Below are 27163 nucleotides of genomic sequence, written 5' to 3'. Positions count from 1 at the left end.
TACGTATGTGATAGAGAAAACTACTATAATTTTTGGAAAATTTAACTGAAAAGAATTAAACTATTCTTTTTTTTTATATAGAAATGGTACTTCTTTTAATACATGACTTTTTAATGGATTCTAATTTTTTCATCAACGATAGGTTGTGTATGTTTAACTTTTTTTTTTTTTTTTAGTATAAGCGATGGTCTAAACTCATACACACAATTAAGATGCTATGGGAGTTCGAACCCGAGACCTCTAGTTTGCAAATCATTTTCCACTCAGTTAGACCTCATTAGCGTGTATGTTAAATTTAAGTGAAAAGGATATGTGTATGTTAAAACTTGTGTATGGATTCTAATTACTCTTTTAAATGACATCATCTAATTGTTTCCATATCATTTGTGAGTTATAAAGAGAGTTTGAGTCTTCCATTTGTTGGACAGAATTCAACACAAACATTAGTTCATCAGGACCTTATGATTTAGACTACTATTATAGTAGCGATGTTATGTGATATAAGATTTTTCTAACTCATATTCTATGTTTTTTAAGCATTGTTTTCGCTCATCGGTAGGCACTAAGTTTGTTATTGAATTACATTTATTATTTGTGAATTTTCTATAAATATAACAATTACACCCTATTTTCTTTCAACAGGGCTGCAATAGATAACCACCACAATTTTCCAACAGGGGCAAAGATCATGGACCTCACGGGCTTACCAGAATATGAGGACTGTACAAGAAATGGGCTGAGGCTCTGATTGTGGAATGAGTTTTCATCAACTATCATGAGCTATGGAAGTCAAAAATGGATCACAAGTACACATATCAACAACTCTGACAAAGAAACAAAAAATAAAATAAAAATTCATTGTGACAAGAAGAACAGAAACAAAAAGCCCTGCATCACAAGTACACATATATACAACTCTGACAAAGAAACAAAAGAACAGATAAACAGAATATGTATAAAGAACAGCCGTAACAAGCTTGGTGGTATGGTATGGGATCCTTTTCTCTATCAGCTTACAAATGTCAGCCTGTCTAAGTATTAACAATAACCAAAACAACGTCATTGAAAATATAACATGGCTGATACCATAGCGCTCATCACTGAACTAAAGCAAAGGGATGTGTGTTCCCATCATGAATCTATCAAGGAAAGGGAAAAAAAGAACCGAAGTGGTTATTTCTACTGCTACCTCTGTATCTTTATTTTATATACTCAATGCCAGGCAGAAGCTGATATCAAGTTCCTGTCCTTCCATCCCAACAGCATAGCCCCGTCCCTCTCCACCAGCGTGTAATGCTCCGAATAACACCTCAGCAGACTCCTTATGACAGAGTTGACATATGAGCTCAATGGGTATTGCTGAAACCCTGCCATTGTCAACCTGGACTTCCACTTGCCAAAGAGCTCATGGCGTTCCACCCTTTCCTTTCCCTCGCAAGCAATGACGTTCACCATATCTCTTGCCAGACAATGCTGCTCCACGTTGATCCTCTCCTTGTTGTTCCTCGGCAGGGTCACGTCAATAGACTCAAACATTGCCAAGTAGTATTCGAGAGTTTCCACAAACCTATTGAAGAAAGGGGTTGTGTTTGTGTTTGACTCTTGCTCCACCAAAGTGGTCACTTTTGGAGATAGTGACTTTACCATTCTCAACAGCCCATCCCTCGGATTGTTCTCATCAACACTCTCATCTGGTGTGTGATGAAGCTGCAGGGGAAAGTTCACAGCAAGAGCCTCTCCAGGCCTGACATCAAGCATGTCCTGTGTGACATCAGGTGCAAAAACTGGCACTCCATGAAATTCAACTGGGATGTTAAATTTCTCAGAGATAGCTTTCAGCCGTCTCCCAACTGCCTCCAATCCATCACCACGGGCATATTGAGAAAGAGGATCATCAATACCTGTAATCCGTACATGGGGTGCCCCACCGGGTCTTGCTGCAAGTGCTTGAAGGAGAGTCACCCACTGGCTTCCCTGAGCAATCTGGAAGTCTATAATGTGGATGCGGTCTTCATTTCTGCAGGCTTCAGCGATGGCCCCATTGGCTGCCATGTAACCAAACTTTAAATAGGGGCAGATCTCATACAGAATCTGCATGTATGAGAGCAAGTCATCGCTTTCAGGCTCTCTACACCTCAGGGCACGGTAAATATTGGCACCCGATGCCTCCTTCCTTGCTACCAGCCCTTCTACCAAGTAAGCTCCAAGTCGCTGGATTGGTTCTCCACTGATAGACACAGCCCCTCTAGCCTTTTCAATCAACTTATCAAAACTATCAATGTTGTTGTCAGAGAGAGCTCCAGCACATGCAATCAGCAATTCCTTCAGATTACCTGCTGGTAAACCCAGAGACCCTTCATCTATTATTTTGTGACGTTTCTCAATCTGAAATTCACACAACTGCCTTTGCCTAGAGACAAAAGATGTCTGACGTTGAACTACAGGTGAACCCTGGTGCTCCTGGATCCATGAAGTGGACCTCTGTGTCTGCAGCTTGCTACTTTCTCCAAAAGAAGTGTTCGTTGTGGTGACTTCTTCTTCTTCATTGTCAGGCCCCATTAAAGTACTCTCCAATTCCTGCAAAGCGTGTTTTATATTCTGGCTAGAATTTGCATCCTGTAATAAAGAAGTCCTGCCAGAATAGAGCTGCAGACTGTCTCGACGACAGACCACAGAAGGACTGAAGCTTAATTGATGAATGTAACTGTTTGTTTCAAATGAAGAGTTACAGGAAGGGCTAGCTCCTGAGAGATTCTCCGTGGAGCTGTGCTGCTCCTGACCGTCACTCAGTGTAGTAAGTGTATCAGAATCAAAGTGAGTAGAAAAGGGTGAATTTGGTGAATTCCCTATATCAAATTTCAGTGACCCCAGTAACCTTGTAGGTAAAGATGGAACAGTGGAATGTGGAGCTGTATATGAAAATCCTGCACCAGTCACACCAAATCCAAAATGTTGGTGCGAGTCCATGCTATGAGATTGGCATCAGCTATTCCATGCGACAAGAAATCCGATGGTATAATTATCAACTATAATAGGATCAGCCTCGGAGCTTTTCCCAGAAACAACTGTTGGCAGCTTTGCAATCTTCTAATAGGAATCAAAGTTCTGAACTTGCAAGATAACAAAATCAACCTGCAATATTGACACAGAAAAAATCCCATTAACAAGAGATTATGAGGGGAAAACTTTCATATACCCAAACTTTGTGAAGCAGAAATTATCACCAAATCACAAACTCTCTTGTCTAAATGTTTTCTCAAGTAAATAAACATACAAAACAGAGAGTTTTTTTTACATTTTTACCTCTTTAAGTGATTATTATTACGCCAGAAATCATACCTGGAATGTCTTTTATGGCATGGAATATTGCTTCTGCAGGTCATATGATCATATCTATACTAAGAATTCCCGGCTTTCCTAATTCCTGACACTTTTTCAAAACACATGGCAACATGACCACCTACCCCCTGACAAAAATCCCTCAAAGAAGCAGGGAAAGGCCTCTAGTTTTCCAAAAGCACCACTAGTCCTTCTATGGATTGGTTAGTTCACTAACAAATACCTACAGTGGAATTCTTTCTTTCTTTTTTCGTTTTTTTTTTTGGAAAGAGATAACTATAGTGGATAGATAAAGGATGGGTATCAATATATGGAGATTGAACCCTAAGGCCAGACAATGAATCAACCTCATAAATCGACCAAATACAAGAACAGTATGACCCCCAGTACAAAAGAAAGCAACAAAAAGCAAACAAGAAAAAAGTATTGCATTAAAATGGAGAACACAGTTCCAGAAATGACAAAACTATGTCAATCTATACAATTTATATGGTAATCCACACAAATGAATTAGAAAGAAGAAAAAAAAACAAAGAATTAACTTCCGAGTGGATAAATTAGAAGTTTTTTTTTTCCATTTGGAACCAAAACCTTAAACCATACCCAGTTGAACTGATTGTGCAAAACCAATACTTCGAATCACAAAACGGTCCAAAGTCACTCACGCTCTGTTTTTTGCTTTCTGAGAAGGAGATAGAAAACAGATGAAAACACAAAAAACCCAAGATTTTCCTCACTCAGTCAAGCCAAATACCAGCTACCCGCTCTGATTTTTCTATTTCCCAAAACCCCGAATACACACAAACAACACAAAAGCTCATAAGAATTCAGTTTCCACCCAACTTTCCTTTCACCTCAACTTTCTCAGCTACCAAACAAATCATACTGCAAAACCAATCAATTCAAACACACACCAACATACATAGATGATATGAACAACTAATTTATATGAATAAATACCTTTGTCTTCTCTTTCTTTCTTCTGGGTATCTTTGGTCTTTGGCTGGGACTTCAAGTTCTGGTTGTGGGTAACCTCCGGTTAGGTCCAAGACCCTGTGTTTTCAAGTTGTGGCAGCTCTGAATTTGCTAAGTTTTCGAAAGAAGAAAGGGAGGCTAGGCTTGGAAGGTATATATAGGAAAGAGAAAGAGAGAACGAGAGAGAGAGAGAGAGAGAGAGAGAGGGTTTTTGACGGCAAGTTTGTACGGAAGTAACAGTAGAACAGTAAATGCAACTTGCAAAGTATGCAACTTTGCACGTTTGGATATGATCAGAGACTGAGAGGTTTTATATTTTAAGTTATAGGGTAACCTGTTGCGCCGACCACAAGCTCCAGTCTTTGAACAACACGGAACATTCCTTGCTCTTTCTCTTTGTTTTTCTCCTTCGCTTGGGTTTTTGAGTTCTCTTTCTCTTCTCTTTCTCCTTCGCTTTGGATTTTTGGGTTTGGCTTTTGGGTTTGTTGAAAGCCATGGTGGAGATGCCAATACGCGCTTGTGATCAGGAAGTGAGACACTGTTGAACAAAATTTTTATTTTATTTTTTTCTTTTTTGGACTTTGGCTGGCCTTCTGTCACATCGTCTTCTAGTGTGAGAAGGTAAAATCTAAGCGAATTTTCTTGAGAAGGAAAGTTTAAGATTTACTTAGGATCATGAGAGTTAAAACATGTCTAATTAAATTAAATTAAATTATTATTATTATTTCTACTAGCTTGGATCTTTGAGCGTGAATAAGTGGACCTGAGTTTGACTTCAAAATACTTTGTCAAACTTCTTGACTTTCTTCGCTTAATATATACGAACTTCTTTTGTTGTTTTAAACCCTCTATTAACTCAAAATTCAATTTTTATAACTGAGCGTTTGTTAAGTCAACATAAACGAGTTTATGAACTCTAATTTTTTGTTTTTGACAATGACAAATCAAGGAGATACTGTATTTATAAATCACGCCACAAAGGCAATATAAATACAATAGTCATAAGGTATTCATAAAGGGTTACAATCAATACCAAGAATTCAATGGCAATATCAAACTCAAATGGTATACCTCAACTCAAAGTCATACAGGACCAAAAACAAATCGTCATAAATGCCTGAAAATAGACCACAAACACGCATAAAACTCGAACAGAGTTCATGCACAACTAAGGTTTGGTAGAAGGCTGATCCAAAATAAAAAAAACCAACAAAACCATCGTTGCCACCATGGAAACAGGGACATCACCACCGAAATTGCAACCACCCAAAAATTTACAACACCATAACAAAAAGAACGAACCAAAAAGTCCTAGATTCAAGCACATCTAGACAAAAATAGGGAGAGAAAGAGAAAGAGATATATAACCCAATTAACATTAATTCTAGATCTCATTTGAAACATTTTTTATATTAGGCTTATTATCACAAAAGGTCCCTAAGGTTTACGAAACTATCAGATTTCATCCTTAATGTTTTTTTGTGTCATTAGTGGTCCTTAAGGTTAGTATGTATGATCACAAATGGTCCCTGCCGTTAGATTCCGTCAAAAACTCCGTTAGTTTGCTGATGTGGCATATATATATATCACAAAACATCCCTGAGGTTTACACACCTATCACAAATGGTCCCTGCAAATTTTTAAAATTTTTTAAATTTAAAATTCATAAAATTTTGGTTTTATTTTTTAAATTTTATGAATTTTAAATTATTTAAAAATATATATTGTATTTTAAATACACATGACACTATATTATTTTAGATGTGGGCTCCACATAGATGCCACATCAACAAACTAATGGAGTTTTTAAAAAATAATTTAAAATTCATAAAATTTAAAAATGAAAAAAACCAAGGGTTTAGGGATTATAAATGGTCCTTAAGGTTAAAATCCTTATATAAATGATTTTTTTCATTTTTAAATTTTATGAATTTTAAATTATTTTAAAAAAAACTTCATTAGTTTGTTGGTGTGGCATATATGTGGAGCCCACATCTTCAAAAATATAGTGTCATATGTATTTAAAATACAATATATATTTTTAAATAATATAAAAAAGAAAACCAAAATTTTATGAATTTTAAATTAAAAAATTAAAAAATTTCGCAAGGATCATTTGTGATAGATGTGTAAACCTTAGGGATGTTTTGTGATATGTATATATGCCACATCAGCAAACTAACGGAGTTTTTGACGGAACCTAACGGCAAGGACCATTTGTGATTATACATACTAACCTTGAGGACCACGAGTGACACAAAAAAACATTAAGGATGCAATCTGATAGTTTCGTAAACCTTAAGGACCTTTTGTGATAATAAGCATTTATATTAAAGTAGTATTGATTTTGGGTCTCTTCTTGTGGAGATACGTGACGGTGAAAGCGAGTTTAGCTAGCTTCTATTATCAAGTGGTGAGCATCAGATTATGATTTATAAGTTAATCTCAACCGTCGATTAGTATGCTATTTCTTAACATCCAAGTTGTTGCCACATGTACAACTGTACAATTCCAATCAACGACATGAATCCAGCCGTGTTTGACCGATGACGATCACGTGACATAAAGCGTGACGAGTTTAATTACAACTTAAATTGTCAAATAATTATTTAATGAAAGTTTCAAACAAAGGTGGTCGAAAAGAGCCCACGCCAGCAGTGACACTAATGAAGCATACGCGCTACCACGAGGAATTTATAAGTTTCTTTATTCTTTCCTTTGACTCTTTGACCTGACGTGGCACCCACTTCTTTCCTTGTAATAAAGACCAAAAGGGCAGTCTTCTAGCTTTGTCTTTTATTCCACATACCTCGTTTTCTCTTTTCTGACAAATGTATTAATGATGTGTTTACTAATTATGAATTGAAATTTAACCTACTCCACCCTAACAATCGGAGCCAGGTCCTTTTTAATTTTTCAGTAACTGCCCTAGGCGCAGTGCCATTTTCAGGCCGGAGCCATTCCTCCTTTATTGTCTCCATACAATTCTCATGTTATACCCCCCAGCTCAGCGATGCCCCGCCTCTTCAAATTGACTTTGGTGGACAGAATATTTAGCACGGCTCTCCAAATAAAGATGCGGACCTTCAGAGGAACAAGAACCTCCCATAATTTTTTCCAGACCGGACAGCAATCCCATTGGCCATACCATTAGTTTGAGCGACTTCCCCCCCAAGTTGAAGGAGATACTTCCTTGCCACCTTTACATGCCCTTTTGTACACACTTTTCACAGTTGAATGGAATGAAACCCATCGCTTCCCCTCAAAAAAAAAAAAAAAAAAACATAAGTGGGGCTCGTATAAAATTAGGAATTGAATTCCCGATTTTGGAGGAATTCAATTCTTAGGTAAGAGGTGGTATTCTAATTCCTATATAACTAAACTATTAGGATTTTTTTTTTTTTTTTTTTTATAGATTATATCCTCACACAATTTTAAAATTTTCAAAATTGTCATTTACTTTAACCTAACAACGAGGACATTTTAGTAATTAGTACAACTCCTACCCCAATTTCATATAGTTTAGTAAACAACGTCAATAGGAATTCGGAATCTAACTCCCCTCAATCCATATGGTTTAGTAAACAACTTCAATATGAATTCAGAATCTAATTCTCCTCAATCCAACTCCTCCTCAATTCAATTCCTCCTAATCTAATTACATATTAGCAAACATGTCATAAGGGAGATTCACTATTATACCCAATATAGGGGCTCAAATTATTTATATATAAAAAAAATCTATATGAAATGAACTTTAAAAACACACCCAAATCCCACTTACAACATAACAAGAGGCTTTTAACTTCTTATAAATTACAAAATTGCCATTGATTTTTTAAAACAAGCCCAACCCAAAAACCTCATAAAAAAACAAAAAACAAAACCAAAACACTCAATAAGGCATCAAAATAATTTAATAATTAAAATTAAATTCAATAGGACCATCTTTCATTTTTGGGTTTGTTTATAGAAATTAAATGGTGTCGGATTTATCTATATCATTAGTGCTAAGAATGAGTATATGACTAAATATCTTATATATTAACTACTTTCATCAGAAGTGTTTATTTTCGAGGCCATCTTTCAAAGATCATTTATGAAAAAAAAAAATCAATTAAATTGAAAATTATTTAATCACTTTACTAGTTGTATAATTATTCAGTTTTTAATAGAAACACAAGTTCGTTGGTTAAATATTTAGAAACTCAACAAATATTCTTTACTTAAATCGACTAAACCTAAAAATTAAAATAAACACACGTAATGCACATTTCACCCAACTCTAGAGTTCTAAAGACTTGCATTCATAAAAAAGATAGAAGAAGAATATGAAAACACAGTGGACCGAGAGGCCAATAACAGTCGAACAAGGTAATTTTTGATGTGATTGATTTTTTACAGAGACGATGTTTAAAGCCGTGCATATAACTGAAAAATGCAAATTCATATGGAAATTGCGTTAACCGTGATTTATAAATGAAATCATATTCAATAATCAAACAACATATGATTAACGAATGTTGGGTACGGCATACAATGAACCTGAGGGGAAAAAGGCCACAATCATATCAAACAAAATCATAGAATAGTCTTATCCTTAAAAATTTTGCAATCATATATTTTTCGGCAGAAAAGCAGATACCTTTGTTTTGGCTTTGTCCCAACGAAATCAAATCTAATCTCATCTCACTTTCATTTTGGCCTTGATTATTGGCCTTTTTGCGTCACCAAGGTTTAAAATGGTTATAAAGGAATTGGAGGCAAAGATTGATAAGCTAAAACCAGCACTTTAGCAATGTTTCACATTTCTATTCTATGTGATCAACTTGCACACATTTCTATGGACTTTCGTCGTTCACACCACATCTACATTATATTGTTGAGGATGTAAAAGCAAGTGTCAAAAGCTAAGATCTTATGATGAATTAAGACAAAGTTAGCTTAAATATAATGTTAGCATAATAATCATTTGAGGAATTATATGCTATGGTTATAAAAAATGACAGAAACCTTTGCTATGCCGACAACAATGATTTGTGATGAATATATAAGAAAGACATTAGTCATGCATCTGACACTATAGAAAAATTTATCCTTGATGTAAATACTTGTAAATGGGTCAAAGATAGATCGAATCACCCTATATCCGATATGATCTGATGATGAAAAAAATTCAACTCCATCTTATCCGATAATTCAACGGATCATTTATAACTAGATCCATATCCGATTTGTTGAATTATTGGATATCGGATCAGATTACTTGATCTGAATTCCTTTATCCTAAAAAGTTGAAAAATATTCTTATTATTTACACACAAAATCACAATATTTTGTTACATGCACGTACATATTTAGTATGTAAAAATAAAATATATATTACATCAAATCGAACTATGTCAAATCTATATTTGTTTCGTTAATTTAACGAGTTAACAGATTCATAACATAATCAGATTATCAGATTTTGCCACAAGATCCATCTCATATTAATTAATTACATCGGATGCAAATCGGATCTCAATCCAATACTCGATCCATTGACAACTCTGTATTCGGTTGTATCCCGAACCCTAACCCTAAAGCAACCTTGGCTACTTTTCTTCTACCACTTTTGTTGTGTTGGGCAAATGTATCCACTCATTTTGGACCTTACATTTCCCAGCTATGGATAACAGTCAGAGCCTGCAGGAAACAATATCCATTCATATTGTTCAATCGTATTAAAAGTTAAAACCCACTTTCATTTGCTCCTTCCCAACTTGGATTCATTCAAGTCGTCTATGGTCTCAAGATAATCTGACCCATTTTCACGTGCTTCCAAACTGCTCTTCAGTCGCGTATACTTATAGGAGCATTTGGCATCTTCCAATTTCCACATAAATTAGAAAATAATAACAGAAATATTAATATTAATATTATTATTGTGGCTCGCGAAAAATTCACAGGCCGTTTCATTTTGTCAGCGCTGGGAATTTATGAATCACATGGGAAGTGCAAAGCTGGTGGGGAAAAGCCACAGACGAAAAATTAGAGAGCAGAGAGTGCGTTCCCATTTCTCACCTGTGGGGATAACAACCCAAACGTGATTAATTAGGAACAATCTAGGTAGCTCTAATTCTATTTGCATGCCACGTCACCACTGTTATCAAGTTGGATAATGATGTGTGGCCCAGATGAATACAGCTGGAATACGAGATTTAGAGGTATAGCGACAGGATTGAATCGAAAGTCAAACCTGCGCCTTCGCTTTGACCTACGTCCAGGATTTGAAACATGATGCCTCATGTTGTTGACTTCTACGCTCTCGAATTAAAATGGAAAATCAACCACATGCAATTTTGCCCTATAATTAATTCATATTCCATATTGGGTCCTACCTCCTAAGTTTTTTATTTTTTTATTTTATAAAATTATAAAGAAATAAAATAGATTCCTAAAGTTTATGCGATCATAGGTTTTTTTTTTTTTTTCTTGTGTGTAAACTTTTCATTTTCCCACCTGAAAGTGTGCTCGAATATTTGCTTCCATTTTCAAAGTTGAACATATTCTAAAGTATTTATTTCTTGGGTATTCAAAATTTGTGGTTGTTAAGATCAAATGTCAATGGGAAGTTTGATGTATGAGATGGGCAAATGCATGCGTTCCACATGTGCATGGTATATGGATGGATGAGTTGTGCAATTGCCTTTACCTTTCCTCTTTTCTCTCTCATTTTTTTAAAAATAAAAATTATAAATGTTTGGCCCATAATAATTTTTTTTTCTTCTTCTGGTCAAAGGCCCATAATAAATTAGAACATAGAAATAGTCCACAGTGGCATGATTAAATTTCAAGTTTATTAAAATTGTATTTTCTTTTCTCTTAATCTCAACTTAAGATGCTTGAGTTTACCACCTAGCTTTCTTTCTTTGCCCATGAAAGTCGGTTATTGGCATGGGCGGAGCTAGAATTGTAAAGTTGGGGGGGCGAAAGTAGAAAATACAAGTATATAAAATACCTAAGTATTCAATAATTACATATTTAGAATTAAATATTTCTAATTGAGTCATGTTTAATTTGTTTTAGAGGAAATTTTAACTTAATTTATAAGTTGTTTATTACAAATTCTACATATTATATATAATATAATAAAAAAGGGATAAAAATCTTGGGGGGCCAGGGCCACTCCAGGTCTAGGAGTGGCTCCGCCATTGGTTATTGGGAAGCTTGAAATGAGCGGGAAAGAAGCCCAAGCAATTAAAAAAGGCTGACAATGGATCGTGTCATGTCAGGTTTATATCGTGTTTAGATAATGAATGAGTCAAGAATGATCAACTCTTGTTGCGTTAAACATGTTATTAACAAGTAACATGTTTAACAAATTATTAAGAGGAGACAAAAAGAAATGAGAATTAGAATGAGGAGATTGACTTAGGCTAAGAGTTTTCTTTTGGGTGGGTTGAAATCCACATCCCAAGGTACACGGTGGAATGGAATTGAATATGTCCATATATGCACGTCACATATTTATTATTATTAATAAAAATAAAAAATAAAAAAGTAAACATGTCAAGTAGGATATTTCGTGGGTTGACGGGTTGATTCTAAATTCACTTGTTTATAAAACATGTCATGACGAATTTGACCCGCAATTTTAATCCTACCGGTTGACTTGCTAATTCTAGTAATGAGAAGAACAAAACCTTTCTGACAGCGCATGCCATTGTGGAACCAAAAAAAAAAACGGGTTTTTATTTCAGCAGATTGAAGAGCCTCCTCCACCACTTGAGCTTTGATTTCTGCCAAAAATTTGACATGGACTTGAGTCTCTTTCTGGAGACATAGACCGCTCTTTCAAGATTGTATGATACGGGAAGGTTATGAAGTTGATATAAACCAACCCTCCTCCACTCATCTTTTCTGAAAGTCGAGCAATTTGACTGAGAAAAATGATGCAAAAAGCCAAGAAACACTTCTGCTGAAAGTCGAATCCAATCATCCCAGGGCTGACTTCCAAATACTATTTCACGGTGCCCTGAAACGTAGGCTTTTTTTTTTTTGTCTCCACGACTGTAACATAATAACTTACCCTTTATTCTATATCAGCAAAGAGGGAAAAAAATGAAACGTAATCAACCATTTATTTAAAGCTTTTGATGGTTTGAATTGAAATTGTGTTCAGATTCTCCTCATAAACGATAGTTTGTAATAACAAGCGATGTTACAGTCCACTTCTATTGATTTAGAAGATTATTATTAATTTATATATCGTTTTTTAATGGCCTTAGCCCAGCCCGTGAGGCCCGATCCATTGCTCTTCAAAATTCATTCAAACGTGCTCATGGACGGAACTAGCAACAAGACTACCATGAGCTCTAGTTAATACCAGAAAGTTCTCTCAACTCCTAGACACCAGCTGATATAGAAGAATGAGATGGATCTTATTTCTAACGATAAAAAGGATTGTCAAAGCTATCTTTCGCATTAATACACAATGGTAAGCAAAGCACAATAAATAAAGGATTTTGGAGATATCTAGACCTAGTAGTTTTTGGACAGTCCAACAAAAATACATGGCCCATTTCTCGCCAATTACACTTTGTAAAGCCCAATTATTGCCACACAGATGGCCAAGAGCCCAAACAAAAACCAACACCAGCTAGTTCCCAACAACAAAAGCCTTCTTGTCTTTCTCAAACCCTAGCAGCTTCTGAAAGTTTGGAAATTTGTTTGTTTGAATTGAAGCCAAGTAAGTATCGGCGGCCCTCTTCTAGTTCTAGGTTTGTTTTTAGAGCTAGATATGGAATGAGATTATGGGAACGTGAAGAGAACGACATCACATGCTCCCACATGTTCTTCTCACATGCCCCATGGACCCCTCCCCTGGCCAAGAGAAGATACCAACAGGACATCAATGCTTATGCTTGCTTGCTTGCTTCAACCTCATGCCACGATAATCTATGTATCTTTGCATCCAAGTTAAATGCGAGCAAAGTCAATGGTATATATATATAGCGCGTTTCTAATAAAGGATTCCTCAAATAAGGTCTTTATAGGGCTCACTCCGCATTTTATTTTACTAATCCAAACAGTCTATTTTGTAGATATTCATTCAAATATCATTTCTACAAAAAAAAACACTTGAATCCTATATCATTTGACCACTCAATTAAATTATTGAAATTTAAGTACTTTCTTGAAGCACCGTGTTCAATAATTTTGTTGGTCTTAATTAGATGTCTTACTGATTTTCAATTTGCATGATTTTTTGCAAAGATGATCTCTGAATGAAGATGTGAAAAATGGATGATTTGGATTGTTAATTTTTTTTTTGGTAGAATACCCTAAATGATGTCCCTCAAATAAAATTATTTTAAAAATCCCTCATATATATATATATATATATATATATATAATATTATGCATATTTGATGCTTATAATTATTGGGGAAGTGACACTTTATTTGTGCTCCACTCCTACACACCATATATAATACCCACCACACCGTACGGAGACATTACGAATTTGCACTTATTATTATATTTTGGGAGAGCCCACGATTAATAAGAAAATCTTATTTGGTTTCAAATATAACTTGCTGCAAAAATACATTGCTAATTTTACACCACTCTAGTGTAGTTCAATGCTTCAACTTGACCCACGGATATTTGTTTCATTATAATAAAAAATTCATGGGTTCATATGGTTGTAATTTTTATTTTTTGTGAATAACAAGAAAATTCTATGTTACATACTCAATTATGTCATTAGGTTAAAGGCCTTATATATGGTAAGGCTTGAGTCACGAAAAAATCCCGACGATTAATACCAGGACTTTAGGACATGAATATGTGAAATTATCTGTAAACTACACGTATTATGTTGGAAGAGATCCAAAGTTCGAATCCTAATTGATATAAAAAGAGAAAATTTATGAAGCAATAGAAATAATTCTTAGAAAAAAAAAAGGTGGTCTTTGAAAATTTTCCTCAAGAAACTTAGCAGTTGTAGACTGGGTATAGGGACAGGCGCTACTTTGAAGCCTCTCTTTTTCGAACTTTCGTCTGAGCTCACTCGACCGTTTAGCTGAAAATTAATTCCCCACCTAGCTTTAGTTAATAAAGTGATGATGATGAAGGGTGGCGATCCAAGATTTGCTCATTTCAACAACATCATCATTGCAAACACTGTTCGGCCCCTCACCAGTCGCCTCACACACTTACTAGCAGTACGATCTTAATTAACCTTTCGCTTCCTTTTATCTGCTTCTCTTTCACTTAAACCCTAAAAAAAATGCTTATTTTGCATATTCTGCGTCGAGAGTATTTTTGCTCATCACTTTAATTCAAGGTATATTATTATTATTATTCTCGATACTTGACACGCGTGTTTATAAACATAACCATGATTCCATAAATACAAAGCAAATAGTTAATTATGGTTATGCACATGAACACGTATTAAGTATTGAGAAGGATGATGAAGATACACTTTTGAGTTAAAGTGGTGGTGAGCAAAAATATTTCCATTATGCGTATGCTTTTGAAGCATTGCATTGATCTTCGATATCATCGTCACAAAAACATTCTGCTATAATATCATTTGATCATCCCCATGTGTCTCATAAATATACATACATACAACAACAAGAAGTTGGCATTGCCGCATTAAAAAAAAAAAAAACAAGTTGGCATTGTTTTATTCTGTGTTGGTTGCATTTGTTTCTATCATATTAAGTACCCCCGTCGTGACGTCCACACCACGGAATTTGGAGAAATAAGAGTGGCCTAGTTGTTGTTGTTATAATCCACATTTTCAGATTATAATAAGGGGCAAGTATTCGTGATGTTACGTAGGTGTATATTGTATTTCCAAACTACATATTGTTTATCTCATATCTTACAATATCTTATACAGATGTTTTTCATTTATGTACGTAAGTCCCATCTTAACAAGAAAAATGATCAGTAAATATGATAGAAATAGTTCTATTAGTCTTTGAACACGTCTATTACTTGATCAGTAGTGTTTATATATTTATTCTCAAGTTTGTACGCTTTTTATACTTATGTTTTATTGTGTTAATTTTCAGCCAATTATGCGTAAAACACAACATTGTTTTTATTTATTTTATAAAGTAAACTAGAATCAAGTTCCTCTCATAATTTCTTGGCTCGAGTTTAGACTTAAAACTTGTTTTAACAAAATAAACAAAAATTATTATACAATACATAAGTGTGGTCACGTGATATAATCCGTGCATGTGCATGTGTATCTCTCTCCAAGTGACTGCATCCTAATTAATGTCCAAAGCTACTACAGCTACTCATGAATTGAAGAAATTGAATGATGTGACAGAATATATACAAACACTTATCCACAGGGGCAACATCAATATTATTAATACCATGATATTGTTTAGACTAACCTAAAAATAGTAAAAGCTTACGTTAATTCATCAGGCAATTCAAGACTTTTGGTACAGACAGATGCATGAGGTGGGTGCGTCAGACCAATTGGAACCGTCTAAGATGATATTATTGCTGTACTTAATTTCTTAAACTAACTTAAATTCAAATCTTAATCATGACATTAATCTAAGGCAGTCATTTTCATTGAGGTCATTTGTGGGGTTAACTTGTGATCACCTTAAATATGTTCTTTGCTTTGATTATCATTTCTTCTTCGTTTTCATCTTCCATTAGGTGTGTTTGGTTGACAGTTGCTCCACCACCAGTCTCAGTTTTTTCATACCCATTAACTGCTAAGGTCAACAACAACAACTCCCTCCCTCCCACATATTCTGAGCACATCAATATAAAATTCATAACCCAAGCTCCTATTTCACTGATTATATCGATAGTAATCTTGAATTAATATGTGGCATCAATTGCATATTCATCGTCCTCTACTCAAATTGCAGCAAGAATTAGTCCATGATAGTGACATTTTGATTCATTTTCAAGTTTATGACATCCATCATATTTCTAACACATCGCGTGGGTTAGAAATTAGAAATAGCATGACAATTACATTAACCCACTTCTAACGTACTTACCACTTTGATCCTCGCATGTCATTTTCTACATAATTTTTACAACATGTTATTATTATATGAACTCCATCGTATTTTCCAACGTATCGTGTGGGTATGATCTATTATTATCAAGAGGAAATTCTGAATCAACTCAGAAGGATTTAAACAACTCCATTAACTAAAGAGGATTACACTTTTTTAACGAGGATTGTGGCCAAAACTTAAAAGAGAATAAGTATCAAATTTTGCGTTGCATAGTGGTCTTCTTTTTGTTTTAAGAGAGAGAAAGAGAAAGAAGAGAGAGGTATTTTCTTTTGCTTTTTATGAAGAAAAGTTTAGGGGGAGAGGAGGTTACTCTATCCCAATATCAGGGCATACTAAGGCTTCTTTGAGAACTTACAGAGAGAGTCATATCCCTTTTTTAAGTTTTTACAAATTACCCACTAAAAGAGATTGTCGATAGCGAAACTCAAACCTAAACCCTGATAGCAAAGAGAATGACCCTATTTTCGTTTTGATTGAACCGTTGAATGACCTTTTTAGCTGATGCAATCATGCAATGTATTCATGGGAATTATTATTAATTACAAACACCTCGTGCGTAGATTGCTATTTAGTATATCGTAGTTTTCGCAGCAGAAAATTCATAATTTGACTTTCTTCTATACCAAGTCATTAGCCAACAATTTCTCACAGATTATCTGGTCCCATTATTTACATGCCTTTTTTTTTTTGTTCATTTAATTTGACCCAGGATTTACATGCCGAATGACATTGAAACCTTGAATTTTGTTGCCATATCCACCAATTTTCTTGATTAATGATATCAAAATTAAAACTCATACCAAGGCCAACATGAAAATAAATACTATTAAAGTCAACGTCACCTATCCATAAACTCAATCTACTAATCTCTTATTAGACAGCCAAATGCAACCTATTGCTCGTTCAAGGTGACAAAGTCAGACCCACAAATTTATGTGTAACTCTTGGACCATTCCTGCATTCCATGGATAGTGATCAAATTGGCGCACCCACCAATTTTCATATATTGAAATCAATAGTCTCTCTCAACTAATACATATTTATTACAAATAAAGTTCTTTTGTTACACATCATAACTTTAACACCTCGTTACATACTCAAATAAAATTCACCTCGTTACAATTTGGGTTGACAACCTCATTAACAAAATCCACCTCGTGCACGATTCTGATTGACACCCTAATCAACAATATCCATCTTGTTTACGACTCGGATTAATAGATTGACAGCCTAATAATATAATATCTAAAGTTGTATTACCATTTACTTTCTTACGTTGAAAAATCACAAATCCGAAGACTTAGGGCATATTGGTCCATCCACGCACAAACCGAGGCCATTTTTAGGGGCAATAGGGAGGCGCCCTTTTTTTACCAAAAAAAAAAATGGGCGGCGCGTTTCATTTCATTATGTCAGCGGCGACTCACGAGTCACGGTTATATTTATACATATATTCAGCCATCACCATTATATTTATACATATACCATTAATCATTCACTGTTCCGCTTTCTTTCTGCATTTCCTTCATTACTTTCTCACACCAACTTTCTTTTTGATTTTCTCTGTTTCCCTTCAAATATTTTCATTTCCTGCATCATAATCATATTCGCTTTTTTCATCCTTGGAATCTCTCTCTCTCTCTCAAGTCTCGACACTTTCACTTGTTCTTTTCCTTACTCCAGCAAATCACGTAACTGTTTCTCAGCATATACAGGTAATATCCAAAGCGTGTTAGTAAAAACACTAAAGCTGCACGTCAATGTTTTGGTTTGATTTATTCTTTTTGTTTTGATTTTGCTTCTTTTTGCTGTTCAATTTCTGTTGTTTCTGTTTTCCTGGCCATGATCTGTTGGTGGGTTTTTCTTGAATCTCTGTTTGGTTGCCGAGAAAAGAAAAGTCGAGTTGAATGAAAGGAAAGAAAAGTGAAACTGACTTTAAGTAGGTCCAATATAACTTGCATTAGGCTACATGGGTGTTTATTTTAATTTCTTTTTATGATTATGCTGTACTTTCTTTTCCTGGTTTTATGAGCAACCAAACAGAGCATTGTTGGATTTGTGGTTGACCCATTTCTTAGATTTTCGATTATATCCATGAATTTGATTTGGTATGGGAGATCTCTGTTCAGTTTGATTTGGTTAAATGGGAAGCAGATCAAGTAATTTTCTGTCACTATACATTTGATATCTTACTTAGTGCTGTTGATTTTTGCTTTTCCCACATTAATTAAGCTTTTATTTTGAAAAAAAAACTGTTTGGGTTTTTACTCCCCTCCCCCTCGGCCCCCAGAAAAGAGAAAATACTAATCGTGTAACTGTTTTTCTGTCTTAGTACTGTTACAAGGCTTTTAATGTAAACAGAGTTGAGTTTGAACTAGTTTGAAGCTAAAAGTGAATTGACGAGGTTATACTTGTCCAACGTTGATTTCATGTTCAAACTTGGAACTGGGAGTTAAAATTGCATTATTTAAGATACAGTTTTTCTCCTTGAATACTAGATTTTTTTGTATACATAATTTGGAGTTTGTTATTTTATTTTGACTTCTTTGATGGCTGTGCATATCAAACAAATTGTTCAAAATTGACCTCACAACTTTCAAGTCCATTGGTCATTTTGCAGGTTCTTCAATGGCTTTGATCATTGAATAGGCACTAAAGTACATTTGAGGAGATGAAAGGTGAGCCGGCTGGGCTGATAATCGGGGTATCTATAGGGGTAGTGATTGGAGTGCTTTTGGCAATTTCTGGATTCTTCTGCATTAGGTACCATAGGAGGCGCTTGCAGATAGGGAACAGCAGTTCTCGGAGGACAGCCACTATTCCTATCCGTGCTAATGGTGCTGACTCTTGTACTATATTGTCAGACTCGACTGTTGGTCCAGATTCACCTGTAAAATCCGGACGCAATGGTTCCTCCTTCTGGCTTGAAGGATTTAAGAAGAGTAATGTGGTCTCAATGTCTGGAATACCTGAGTATTCTTACAAGTAATGTCTCCAGAAAAACTATTCCTCTCTTGCACCTTAGTTCTTGATTTAGATGATATGCTTTCTATCATATCCTTGCTTGTCCCATATGGAAAGATATGAATAATGTTTATTGGAATTATTTAGCATTCTATCTTTAGAATCTTAGTGATAATGAGTTGACTAATTGGTAATGGCTGAATTCTGAGCCTGTATACGTGATAGAAACCAACTGGGGTACTTGTCGTAAACATTCACCAGAGGATCAATCTTTGTGAATACAGTAGATAGCTTGAATGCTTGTTAGAGTTTACCCCACATTACTTTGTTATGATTGTTATAACAGAGTCCTTGAATTTCAGAGGAATGTGTTCCCTGATAGTGTACATTTACCTAAAACACGTAGACTCAATCAAACTAGCAAGAAATGTGTAGACATTAACTATACTTTGCTTCAACTGTTATGTGAGATGCCTAGTGCCATACATTTGTAACTGCAAAAAGACTAGATGTTTCGTCATGAAGTGACTGTATATTTCTTGCTTCTGAATCTGAAGTCTTAACCGCCTAGTAGTTTTTCTATTGAAATTTACAATGAATTTTTATATTTTATTCTTCTTAAAGGAGAGGTGGTTTATTTTTGCACACCTAAGTTCTTGACCCCCTTTCGCATTTGGCATATTAGTTTAATTTGTTAATTGGATTCATACAGGGATCTGCAAAAAGCAACCTATAACTTTACAACATTGATAGGGCAAGGTGCGTTTGGTCCTGTGTACAAAGCTCAGATGTCAACTGGTGAGACTGTTGCAGTTAAAGTTCTTGCAACTGATTCTAAACAAGGGGAGAAAGAGTTCCAGACTGAGGTAATGTTCATTTAATATTTTACTGTTTTTAGGGTCCCTACAAAGTAATTGTTTATACTCTTAACCAATTCGCTTCTGTCTTTTAGAAAAATATTCGTATTTTGCTTTCTTAAATGGCATCAGGATGTTTTGATTAATGTCATGTAATGAATTTCATTTTTAAGTATACAAGCTATTCTGGATTGTTTCATCAATTATAGTCCCTCACCTTCTTCTTCTTAATCTTTTCCCCTCAGGTTAAGCTATTGGGAAGGTTGCATCACAGAAACCTCGTGAACCTAATTGGATATTGTGCAGAAAAAGGGCAACATATGCTTATATATGTCTACATGAGTAAAGGCAGCTTGGCCTCTCATTTATACAGTAAGATGACTATAGAACTTCAAATATGTTTCTTTTAATGGAATTTCTTAGGGTTATCACTCAAGTTTTTATGTTTGTTTTAATGGTCACTGTTCTGAAATATTCTTATTCCACTTCTGTTCATGTAATGACTGCTGTGAATTGTTAACTTTGCAATTATTGTTGGAAAGGATGATGTTAACTATGTCTTAGTGCATTCAGTTTACATAGGAATAGAAAGAAGAACAAGATTGAAATTTGAAAGAAAATGCAGATTTGATATGCAAGATGTTTAATTGAGAATAACATGCTTTTCTTTGTGCAGGTGAAAAGCATGAGCCGTTGAGCTGGGATTTGAGGGTTCTTATAGCTTTAGATGTAGCAAGAGGCTTGGAGTATCTTCATGATGGAGTATGTCAATCTTACTGTACTAAAACATAATGAATTGCTTTTGTGCCTGTGCATGTGTTTATGCTCAAAGGTGTTTATTTGTTGATTTGTTGTTTCTGTTTATGCTCAAGGTGTTTATTTATTGAACTTTAATTTTCCACTCCAGGCAGTTCCTCCTGTAATACACCGCGATATTAAATCTTCCAATATTCTGTTGGATCAGTCCATGAGAGCCAGGGTATGTGTTTTAATTTTGTAGAATCATTTTTCCACAAGCAGATTCATAAAGATATCACACTGTGTAAAGGGCGTATTTGATTTACTTTCCAAATATGGAAGAAATTTTTGCATTTTGGATTTTACATACTTGTTTAATATATGCATATATTTATGAACTTAAAGTAATAAAACTTATAAAAGGTTAGGCTGCCAATTATGATATTATAGAGGGTTATTCTGGATCAAGCAGGTAGCTGATTTTGGACTTTCAAGAGAAGAAATGGTGGACAAACATGCAGCTAATATTAGGGGCACGTTTGGTTATCTTGATCCTGAGTATATATCTACAAGGAATTTCACCAAGAAAAGTGACGTTTACAGCTTTGGAGTTTTGCTCTTTGAACTCATAGCTGGAAGAAATCCTCAACAAGGTCTCATGGAATATGTTGAGCTTGTAAGATCTCTCTCTCTCTCCCCTACCCCCCCTCCTCACCGCACACGGTCACACACAGGGGATAGATGAAACAGGGAAGGGAATTTTAAGGTTGATTTGACCATGTGACAATATTGATAACCCAGGAACATAAAGAGATCATTAGACATTGTTTTGGCAGCTTTTTATCTATTACACTTGCATAATGTTCTTTGATACTATTTCATTTTTGTGTCTGTCTGCTATAGTGATACATAGCTGTATTTTCGTGCATGTGTGTATCTTTTTATGCTCGCACTTTTACTTGGCTAGGTTGTCTATATATATGAAGAAAATAGCTGCAATTGTATAGTTTTAGAAGAACAAACTAAGGGGAAGACTGTCGTGGACTTTTGTTGCAGAAGTACACATCCACTTAAAATCCAATTAATGTTATTTATTTGCTCATCTAATTAACTTTCTATGTGAAAAATAGGCCGCGATGAATACGGAGGGGAAAGTTGGGTGGGAAGAAATTGTGGATTCCCATCTTAATGGGAACTTCCATATGCAAGAGCTCAACGAAGTGGCAGCTCTTGCATATAAATGTGTCAACCGTGCCCCAAAGAAACGGCCTTCCATGAGAGACATTGTACAAGTGCTATCACGGATGCTCAAAATGAGGCACAACAGGAAGCACATGAAATCCATGTCATCCGTAACAGATGAAGTCGCAATCGACGTGAACCAACCGGAAACCAAAATCCAAATGGCTGAACATCGAAGGGAGGAGTCCGCGGACAGCATAGCTGATACCTATGAAGTATAGACGATAGTTTTCCCTTTTGTTCATTTTTTTTTTCAAATTTCTTGGTTTTTTGGCTTTGCTCTTTTGATACATGTGCAGTCATTGATGGGCTAGAACTAGCAGATTTCAAGTAGTTCTGATTTCTGCTCGAGTGACACAGGATTTCAGTTCAGCATTTTTACTCTGTAACATATCTTTTTCTCTTTCTTCCTCCCTGTTTTGCTCAAATGACAGGTTTCTAATTTGTATACCGTTCTCAAGCAATGGAAATGAAGGAACTTACTTCCCCTTATTTGCAGTGTTATATAATTTATTATTTTAATATCCTACAAAACGTTTGTACTTATTCAACATGTTGGCTTTCCTATGTAATTTGAACCAAAAGGCAAACCTTTTCCACCCAAAAAATAAATAAAAATTGGGAACATCACCATAGGCCAGTTAATCGCCCCCTTGTATTCAAGTTCCAGTCCCCTTCTCCACATATTAGATTAATTTAGAGTAATTTAGACAATCGCTTGTATTAAAAAAAAAAAATTCAACACGAATACCACAGATAAGTTCTGGTTGTCCAACAATTCTTGGGTGTCCATAAAATCACCCTTACCCAAAAGTTGAGTTGGGCTTTACTTCGTCTCTTCACTAAAATCTAATAAGGCCCGAATTACATATAGTCCCTTGCTCCCTCCAAACCCATCTGTGAGTAAGAAACAGCTACTTCGTCGTTTTCGTTCCAATCCTATATTGCAACAAGTTTACACTCTTTTAAGCTCTGCTCTGTATTATCCATTTCTCAATCACAGCCTAGTACACGCAAGCAACGAAAATGGCAGCCATGGCTGCACTTCAGAGCTCCATGACCTCTCTTTCTCTCTCCTCTAACTCCTTTCTGGGCCAACGACTGTTACCCCCTACTCTTTACCCTGTCCCGGTACGATTTCGGTTTCTCCTTCAATTCTTATATCAAATTTCTTTTATTTTGTTGCTTTCAATTTCAACTCATTGTGAAAAAGTTCTGCTAAAATAAAAATAATACTCACATTGTCAGGATTGGAAGTTCAAACTTGTTATTTCTGTATTTCCGTTATTTTTGCTTGTAACACTGAAATGGGTCTTGCTTAAAATTTGACTAGCTCTTTGTTCTAGTGGTTCGTGCAAATTGATGTGATTTTCCTTTACTCTGTGAAATTGGATTCCTTGATTAAGATGTCAAACTGGGCTTTCTATGAATTGGAGAGATGATAAGGAAATGGATAATGTTTTAATGGGTTATTTGTAAAATTTGAAGAAACTGTTCTTTTGGTTATGGTTCTGACATTGGTGGATTGTTTATTCAAAATGTTCCAAGTTGGTATTGAAGATTTGTAAGCTTCTGTTGGAAATTTGAATAGAAACCGGATGCCGGTTTGATTAAGAGGTTTTAATAGTGAAGGAAGATTGCCGGTAGACCATTTTGGAATTTGTTGTGTATAAGATTTAGTAGTAGGTGCTTAGTGTTTTGTTTCTTAATGAAACTTTGACTACAATTACCGTATGCTATTCCCACTACCTAAGAATGAAAATGTGCTAACACCCTGTAGATTAGCTTCTCCCCTGGTATTTGTGGTAGCATTTAATGACATCTAGTAAAGGATTGTTTTTTTTTTGTTTTCCAGGTTTGTGAGTGAAAATAGTTGCCCTATATAGTGGATGAATAGTTTTTACTTCACTGACATGAAACTAATTGCATGAAATAATGCTTTAGCTGGATAAACCTTTAGCTTTCGGTTTAATGATGAGTTGGCTTCATTTTGTGATCTTGCATTCTGTTTACACAGTCGTGAGCAGGCTTTTTGTAACCCACATACTGACTGTGACACCGATCAGTTCATTCTACTAGAATGGTTTTATTTCTTTTCATGGTTTTATGTAAATGTCTCAAAAATGGGATCTAATAAAGTTTTGAAACAAAATGTATCATGTTATATTTTGATAATTTGTTTTAAGTTTACTAGTAAGTTTGTTAAAGTATATGCTTTGTTGTATTTTTTTTTTAATGAGCTCATATTTCTATATTGGTTTTGTTTTATATTTGGTTCTTTCTGTCATCTGAGAGAAACAAAATTGTTAAATATCAAAGTGATGAGAATTTTTTTTATTCTACTCACGCTGTAGCATGAGTTTGAATCACGGATCACTGGGAGGATAAAAAAAACCATTTCATAACAATTTGTCTACTTGTGTTATGTGCAGGCTAATTTAACAGCGAAGCCTTGCCTCATTGTAGTGAAGGTTAGTATCACCAGTCCTATCTCTACCAATATTTGTTTTTCTTTATCTTTGTCAATAACTTATTTGTTGTACAGAACCAGAATATGATAACTGTTTAAACAAAAATAAAAGATTTATGAATTTAGGATAAAAAAGTGAGTGAGAAAGATGGTAATGAAATTGCTGACTTACTAGTTTCTAAAAGTGGTGCTCTCCTCTCTCTTGGAAAAAAAAAAAGTAGTGCTCTCCTTGTAATTTTTTTGGAAGCAATCTTCTATTATGCAATTTCACTTATAATTTTCTCCAAAATTTACCACTAAATGGGATATTCCACTCTCCGAAGCCATCTGGTTTTAGAAGAGCCATACAGTGGGCATTTTGTTGCAACTTATCCATGAATGTGGTGGAGAGGTCTTTATCTTGATTTTGTTCTGGCTAAACCAAGATAAAACTTTGTTTCAATTCACTTGGCATGGTTCACATAATTTAACATCCTTTTCTTTTGAAAAATCTATTTTGTAATATGGGTTCTCATGTAGCTTATTGGGCTGCTCATCCATTTTCCTGAAATGTTGCTTTTTTGTCCTCGCACAGCTCAAGCGATGGGAGCGGAAGGAATGCAAGCCAAACAGCCTTCCTGTTTTACACAAAATGCATGTTAAGGTTGGAGATACGGTGAAAGTCATATCTGGGCATGAAAAGGGTAAAACTGGAGAGATAACAAAGATCTATAAGCACAATAGCACTGTGATAGTTAAAGACATTAACTTGAAGACGAAGCATATGAAGAGCAGGGAAGAGGGTGAACCAGGACAGATTATTAAGGTTCTTTTTCTTTCTTAAAATGTGTACTCATCAACATATTGGTTCTTATGTTTTCTCGTTTACTAGTTTCATTTAATTACAAAGAAACATTTTAAATTTCATATTCCAGGTAGAAGGAGCTATCCACAGCTCGAATGTGATGCTTTACTCAAAAGAAAAGGATGTAGCAAGTCGAGTGGGTCATAAGATTCTGGAAAATGGACAACGAGTTCGCTACCTCATCAAAACTGGTGAAATAGTAGATAATGCAGAGAACTGGAAGAAACTGAAAGAAGAAAAAAGGAAAACTGAAGTAGCTGCCACTTCTGCATAAGGAGCCAATTCTTGCCTGAACAATGTTGTAGTTTAGACACTCTAGATGTATTCATATCATTTTGTTGTTTGTATTGGTTCAATACCTCGGCATGCCCCTTGACTGATGCACATGCAACAGAGTAATATAAGTTTGTGTATTTGTGTTGGTTGAATGGCAAATTAGAATGTTGATCTTTCTCCAAAACTTGCAGCTTCTTGTTAATGCAGATAATGCGGTCTTGACATTCAGAATCTAGGGAAAGTGTTAGCATCAGTTGCGAGTAGACGCGTAATGCATTCCGAGCCTTTGATTTCTGTGTTCCCCACACAATTATTGACTCATCTCTAATGCGACACACGCCCACGCGTAACTGAAGCTAACACTCCTCCATAATTTATTGTTGTTTTCTTGATCAAGATACGATGGGTCGTCTCTAAACACAAATGGAAGCATATCCTTCTGACTGTTGCACTTGTTCCAACTGTTGGGTTGGGACCCAACCGAAAGGATGGAATGTGACTTGTTAAAATTCAAATCTGAAACATGTCCTTGTGATCTGGATTTGATGTAACTTAAAGTATTAAATTGCACAATGTAGATGGTTCAAATCCATACATAGCGATTTATTTATTTATTTTCACTCTTTTGGTGCTTGGGAGCACAGTGTACAAAGACTAATATATTTTGGATGTAGACCATTTAGACATATAAAACCTCGAACACTACGAACAGTGACTTGAGTTGGTAGTTAAAAACCTGAAGCTTTTCCTTGAAAAATTAACATGAGATGTAATATTAAGGTAATGAGAGAAGGTCTTTTACAATTGATGTATTCCTACTCACATGAGAGATCACCTCGCTAAAGTTCCCTAAATTAATATGCGATGAAAGAAATGAAAGAAGGATGTGTGAATATAGACAATTTGGATTATTAAATCTGATATTAAATCACAATACAGAGTGGCTCCACAAAAATAACTTCAAATGTATTCGTTTATAAAGTTAGTATAGGATTATTAGAAAGTTCGTAAATGTATTGTTTAATTATTCTGCCCTAACTTTTACATTATTATTATTATTATTATTCAATTTACTCTATATTTAAATAACGAAATTGCCCTTTTACTCACTCCGGTTGACAATAAAGGGTTCCCTCTAGCAGGTGTGAAGTGTCAATGTTGTCCTATTAGAGCACTTTCACTCATTTGCCATGGTAAAAGGCAAGGGGAGGTAAGAGAAGTTAATGTTCATGTGAATAATAACTTCCTTGGCAATTTTTTTGATGCATTCCCACACATTGCCATGGCAACCCAAGGGCAACCACTATTCACATGAGATACGAGGAGAGGAATTTGTATGGAGTTTTGGTGTGGGAAGTGAAGATATGTCTAGGTATTTATAGATAAAAAA

At 35.1% G+C, this 27163-nt stretch overlaps 3 protein-coding genes across 5 annotated transcripts; 2 read left to right on the top strand and 1 right to left on the bottom strand.

Moving 5' to 3' along the window:
- Positions 1 to 832: 832 nt before the first annotated feature.
- On the bottom strand, positions 833 to 4757 carry LOC110754384 (scarecrow-like protein 21). The gene is made up of 2 exons (XM_021955441.2): positions 4300 to 4757; positions 833 to 3132 (listed from the first exon to the last, which is right to left on the bottom strand). Exon 2 carries the CDS (start codon positions 2965 to 2967, stop codon positions 1213 to 1215), a length of 1755 nt encoding a protein of 584 aa, XP_021811133.1. The 5' UTR covers positions 2968 to 3132; positions 4300 to 4757; the 3' UTR covers positions 833 to 1212.
- Positions 4758 to 17854: 13097 nt separating this feature from the next.
- CRLK1 (Protein kinase superfamily protein) lies at positions 17855 to 22675 on the top strand. Of its 3 annotated transcripts, none has more exons than XM_021955433.2 (8): positions 17855 to 18097; positions 19003 to 19367; positions 20059 to 20212; positions 20449 to 20575; positions 20880 to 20965; positions 21111 to 21182; positions 21414 to 21617; positions 22072 to 22675. In XM_021955433.2, the coding sequence occupies exons 2-8, from the start codon at positions 19054 to 19056 to the stop codon at positions 22402 to 22404; spliced, it is 1290 nt and encodes a 429-aa protein (XP_021811125.1). In that variant the 5' UTR covers positions 17855 to 18097; positions 19003 to 19053; the 3' UTR covers positions 22405 to 22675. The 3 variants fall into 3 exon arrangements, with proteins under 3 accessions (XP_021811125.1, XP_088107452.1, XP_088107453.1); XM_088251326.1 differs by lacking the exon at positions 17855 to 18097 and adding an exon at positions 18191 to 18321; XM_088251327.1 differs by lacking the exon at positions 17855 to 18097 and adding an exon at positions 18347 to 18541.
- Positions 22676 to 23139: 464 nt separating this feature from the next.
- Positions 23140 to 25957, top strand: RPL24 (Translation protein SH3-like family protein). Its single transcript, XM_088251390.1, has 4 exons — positions 23140 to 23314; positions 24616 to 24654; positions 25228 to 25458; positions 25568 to 25957. The coding sequence occupies exons 1-4, from the start codon at positions 23210 to 23212 to the stop codon at positions 25769 to 25771; spliced, it is 579 nt and encodes a 192-aa protein (XP_088107516.1). The 5' UTR covers positions 23140 to 23209; the 3' UTR covers positions 25772 to 25957.
- Positions 25958 to 27163: the final 1206 nt, after the last annotated feature.

The sequence above is a fragment of the Prunus avium genome, chromosome 4 (genome assembly GCF_965620075.1).
Source record: "Prunus avium chromosome 4, drPruAviu1.hap1.1, whole genome shotgun sequence".
NCBI lineage: Eukaryota > Viridiplantae > Streptophyta > Magnoliopsida > Rosales > Rosaceae > Prunus > Prunus avium.
This window is presented reverse-complemented; position numbering and strand designations above follow the sequence as displayed.

Excerpts from the sequence above, each read along its gene's own strand:
- CRLK1 (XM_021955433.2), top strand. The coding sequence starts at position 19,054 with ATGAAAGGTGAGCCGGCTGGGCTGATAATCGGGGTATCTATAGGGGTA. Across the intron at positions 20,966-21,110 it reads TGGAGTATCTTCATGATGGA|GCAGTTCCTCCTGTAATACA; the intron begins GTATGTCAATCT and ends TTTCCACTCCAG. Across the intron at positions 21,618-22,071 it reads TCATGGAATATGTTGAGCTT|GCCGCGATGAATACGGAGGG; the intron begins GTAAGATCTCTC and ends TGTGAAAAATAG.
- LOC110754384 (XM_021955441.2), bottom strand. The coding sequence starts at position 2,967 with ATGGACTCGCACCAACATTTTGGATTTGGTGTGACTGGTGCAGGATTT.
- RPL24 (XM_088251390.1), top strand. The coding sequence starts at position 23,210 with ATGGCAGCCATGGCTGCACTTCAGAGCTCCATGACCTCTCTTTCTCTC. Across the intron at positions 23,315-24,615 it reads CTACTCTTTACCCTGTCCCG|GCTAATTTAACAGCGAAGCC; the intron begins GTACGATTTCGG and ends TGTTATGTGCAG. Across the intron at positions 24,655-25,227 it reads CTTGCCTCATTGTAGTGAAG|CTCAAGCGATGGGAGCGGAA; the intron begins GTTAGTATCACC and ends GTCCTCGCACAG.